This window comes from Stegastes partitus, unplaced genomic scaffold (genome assembly GCF_000690725.1).
Source record: "Stegastes partitus isolate 25-593 unplaced genomic scaffold, Stegastes_partitus-1.0.2 Scaffold199, whole genome shotgun sequence".
NCBI lineage: Eukaryota > Metazoa > Chordata > Actinopteri > Pomacentridae > Stegastes > Stegastes partitus.
In genome coordinates this window covers 532,813-537,815 of record NW_007577930.1, presented here as the reverse complement: position 1 = coordinate 537,815, position 5,003 = coordinate 532,813, and the positions used below count along the sequence as shown (strand labels likewise).

At 40.7% G+C, this 5,003-nt stretch overlaps 1 protein-coding gene across 2 annotated transcripts in view; it reads left to right on the top strand.

Moving 5' to 3' along the window:
- pou2af1 (POU class 2 homeobox associating factor 1) overlaps positions 1-5,003 on the top strand; it is a 22,015-nt gene that overhangs the window by 7,600 nt on the left and 9,412 nt on the right. For both annotated transcript variants that reach the window (XM_008280567.1, XM_008280566.1), the window contains exon 2: positions 4,748-4,875. In XM_008280567.1, coding sequence (XP_008278789.1) covers positions 4,748-4,875 — 128 coding nt within the window. The remainder of the gene's footprint in view (positions 1-4,747; positions 4,876-5,003) is intronic.

Sequence of the window (5,003 nt, the reverse complement as noted above, 5' to 3'; positions counted from 1 at the left end):
ACAGATCCAACTGCATTTGCTTCGTCTTGGTGTCACGATTACAACACTTGGACCTGATCTGCCTGGAGGCCACAGAGCAGGGCCTCGAAGCACAATTTAGTGCTTTTTTGGGCACCAGACTACCACACCGCCTGTTTGAACAAGCTGTTCCTTTTGTATCGGCCGAGCTGTGTACCAATACAGATGTAAGTGTACGCCAGCCCCCCTCCCCAACAGCCAGCAGCACATACTTTGCATCCAATTGAGTGCTCATAATTCTTAAATTACACTTGCCACAGGATGCTGCCAATTTCACCATTAAACAGAATTCTGCAGGACTGATGCCCTGGTGTTGGTCGTGATTTCTGATCAGCCATCATATCGAGGACTGCATGTATGCAACAGTCCTCTCACAGCAGTTTGACTTTGGGATTTAGAATGACAAGTACAGTTCTTATAAAAAATCTCTTGCTGCTTGCAGAAACTGGAATGCCGGAGGGGCACTCATAGTTCACCTGCAGGCGGTTTGTTAGCTGAACACTGTCAAACTGCTGAACATTTGACCCTTTATTGTTATATAATCTGTCACTTATAGATGGATGTGAGTGTGTGTGTGTCTGTATGTGGCAACAGGACAAGTATAATTTTCTCTTCACCGCTGGGGGAGACATTACCAGGAACTGTTTAAATCACTACAATTACAGTCTGAGCCAACAATGAAAGCTTGTTCTTGCAGATTTTCTCAGTCACTTTGGTTCATTTCTCGGATCAGAACAGAAATTCTCAAAACTACTTGTTCAATCTTCACATTATTGTGTCGCTTGTGCACATCAAAAAAGCAGTTTCTCATTTCTTTGAACGAGTTCTAAATGCTTTGGTACATCCATGCAAATGATTGTGTACAGTTCTCTGCTGTTTCCTGTTGAATAGAGACCTTTCTGTATGGCAATGACATGATCTGTCAACAAATGACAGTATAAACAGTAAAAGCATACATGTGAATCTTGTGCAGTCTCTTGCAATTAATCTCCCACATACACTAAGGTGTAACTCACAATTTACAGTAATTGTCATCAAAACTGTAAGCATAGTTTACATCAGAACATCCCTCCAGAGTACAATTATATTGACAACATGACTAAACAATTTGACTGTCTCATCCGCACACATTGACACAAGGACTTGTCGTTCTGATGCCACTGACATGTTCATTGACACAGATATTTAGTTTTGAGAGACAAACTAAGGGTTTTGCGCAAGTAACTGCCTTTTGCAGGTGTGTTTTGGTCTTTGTATGAATTGTTTTGAGAAATGCTCTTACTGTTTTGTAAATGTCGAGAATGATTTTAAAAATGTACCAAAGCGACAGAGAAAAAGTGTAAAAGGACTGATACAATAAGTGTAATACACTGCACTTACAATAAGACATCTTTAGCAACAAGTGTGTAGACCCTGTAGTCCAGTATGAATCTGTGCCAAACATCGTAGCCATTCTGTTTATTCATTTGTTTGACACATACAGCGCTTATTGAAGAGAAAAAACTATCGTAAATGAGCTGCTAATGAGCCAAATTTAGCCCAAAGTGCTATTTTTCCTCTATTATATCTGTAGTCAACTCGGCAGAGAAATGACATATTGTATTGTCTTCATGGTGCTTATCACAGATAATACATACTGATTAATACCCAGTTTGTATGACTCACTCACTAAGATGGATGCAGTAAGCTCCTGGCCACTATTTATTATGTAAACAGGCAACAGGATGTGTCACACGTCCTATCCGCACAATACATCTTTGTTATGTCAGCAGCCTGGAAAAATGAACAACAGTGTTATCTATCAGTTGGCTGAACCACCACTTTGATCCATACTGCAAGATGTCACCATCTACTGACCTTCCTATAGCACCACAAGCAAGTGCTTTTATTTAAATTTAAAGAAAACGCCTGTGATTGCTGCAAAATTGATGACTAATATTCAGTATCTCAGTCCCATGCCAGAGTTAGCTTCACATCCACATGTTGGATTAGCACAACATTTTGAACTGTCTTCATGGTTCCCAGACATTGAATCCTTGTGATTCTGGTGATGCTTTTAATGTCTTTCTGTATTGTAGAGACACAAGAGCACTACTGAGGGTTTTCTCCTTTTTTCTCCTATACAAATGGATCTGTACTCCTGGATGTACATACGAAGAAGTGAAACTGGAGGAAGGTTGGAGATGTGGAGCAATGGTGCTAAGGGGGTAAATCTAGGCCCTGTTGTAGCCTGTCTCAGATGTCTAAACTCTGGTATTTTTTGTTGCTCTGATCATGATCTGTCCAATTCTGCTTCTGATGCTGTTGGATGGATGGAAATAGGATTCTACTGAGGTTCTTCTACTAGCTCAGGTACATGTTATAAAGTGTCAAATATATCTGCAGAAAAAGAGCAGTGACTTTTAGCCTTTTTGTCTAGTTGTGATTAACATAGTGGAACATGTTTGCTGATCATCCACCATCGATACAAACCTCTGACATGTTTTCCAACCTGAGCAACTATAGAGGTTTGTCCCTACAAGGTAGAAGAGTTTTATCATCATGGTGGCAATAATAAACATCCAGTTAAGGCTATGAATGGTTACCATAAAACCTGAAATAGGAAACCAACAGCAAACCCCCACGTCAATCTCCAATGTTCTGTCAAACCGTCCATCTACCCCAACCTCCTCCAATCGCAGACTTTATAGCTCTATAACTATGTCACCTCACATCCTCCTTTGCTTTCATCCTAATGACTATAGACACTTTAGACACAATTTATCATCATGCACAAATGCCGGTGTCCTATTTTTCGTTTTTATTTTTATGGCAGGGCAATCTCCAAAGCTCACACTGCTGCAGTGCCGTGGGGATGGAAGTCGTTATTCTCAATGACTTTGTAGCTTGGAGGTACTGACTGATGCCACATGTACAGTACTGTAGCTTTGAGCTTATTCAAAAGAGGCTCTCGCTGCTAGATCACATTTCCCCTCATGCTTGTACTTGCAGGAAGTGGCTGGTGGTAAAACATTTGGACGTGCTCTGAGACCTTTTAGGCAAATTTATTTTGTTGCACCTTTCAACCCAAAGGCAACCCAGAGTGCTTCATGGAGTGTACAGTCAGGAGCTCTGATGACTATCTTGGACCTGAACCATTTGGTGATTTATGAACAACAAATAGGGTTCAGAGAGTGATGACTTGAAAAACTGGTAGCAACAAAGAGCCTTTAACATTGAAGTTTTATACTGAACTGTTCCTGTTACAACCTGGTGGCAGCGTTCTGGATGGTTGAAGCTGCTCGTCCATTGCAGTGGTTCAGCCTGCTAAAGATAAAACCATGGACAGCTTCTCTTGATCCTGTGTTGACATCAAGGCCCCGATTTCTAAGCTGGTAGACAGCTGACTTTGTTGTTTGGTGTAAAGTGGGACTTAGGTTTAGTTCCACAGCAATGGTTTATGAGGGTGAGCACAAACTTTAAGTCTTTATTCACTGGTTCTGCTTCAGTTGATGCCCCCATTGACAACACATTTATGACCAAATTATTTCTACTTAAATATTGGTTGTGTTACAAGTCAAACCATTGCTCGTGTTTCTTGAGGGTTACCACACAGTATTTTGTTAAGTTGTACACAAAGACAAAAGACCGTTGCAGGCATTATTTTGCATGATCATCATTATTATAAAGTGTCATAAATGTCTATAATCATTCTGTCTATGCAGCACAAAGGTTATGAAATCTCATCAACTAGACTGCTCTCAACAACTGTAATAACTAGTAATCTTGGTCGATGGAAATCATACCTTCTCTTCAGCCAACTGATTGGCAAAGAAATCTCAAACTTTGAGTAAATAGGAACTGGACTTCTGGTTCTCTCACATCTCATCCAACCTGCTTCTTCAGTCAGCCATGTTGATTTTTGAGCTGTGACACACAAACTGCTACTGATAAAGTTTACTCTGGACTATTCGGCCATCTGTTTGAACAAAATAAACCCAACAACTTGTTTGACATAGGAACATTTGGTAAATGTTAACTGAGTTAAACCCTGCACACTCCGTTAGGTTGGACCAGTTCACAGGTGTGAAAACTCAGGGTTTAACAAGTAGACGGTTCCTCCTGCCACCAAAAATAATGGATTGATCCTGGAAGGCTGTTAATGTAGCACTTGTCTTAGATTCATTTTAAGATGTCAGACAGAGCTGTCATAGAAAAGACAGAAGAATAATCACAATTCAGTGTTGCAGTGCTGTTTGAGTGATTTTGTCCCACACTATTAAAAACATCCTGTCAGCTTTCATGTTTATTTGATGAACTCCTTGGGATTAGGGTATGCAAATGAATCACTCAAGATGAGAGTAGATCCTTTAATTGTAATGACAGATGTTTAAAAAAACTAGAGTAACAGTCTATATAGCGATTATATAATTGTTCATCTTGAAAAATGAGAAGTCAGTCTCTGTTTTAATGAGCAGCGCTAATGATCATCTGTTCAGACACAAAGATCATCTGTTGGTGCACACAGTGAATGTGTTTTGTCAAGATTTATGTGTTGGGTCATGCTCAAGTCTTAGATAAATAAAGTAAATGTGACAGGTTGAGTTTTTACTATCCTGTCACATTTCCAGCTCTCCTCAGTGTCAGTGTTTACAGTCATAACAAAGCACCTCAGTGAGTCTTCTGCCTCCTTCCGTGAACTTTGTGAACCCACTGCGGACATCACGGTGTCTGTTTCTGGCCTCTCTAGCGTCACCAGCGGCAGGGGGCAGATCCAGACCGTACCAAGGGGTTCGAGTCCGGGACCCGGTCAAAGAGCTGCTGAGGAGGAAGAGGAGTCTGGAGCTGCACAGCACCAAGACAGCATCACACACTGGGGTAAGGACACCGTGATACATGACGTTAACCTGCCTTTAACATGATGCATTTTATCAGTTGTGCAGAATTACTTTTATATTGAGGTTTGTGACATTTGGCATTTGAGCCGTACATTTAGTACAATGGCA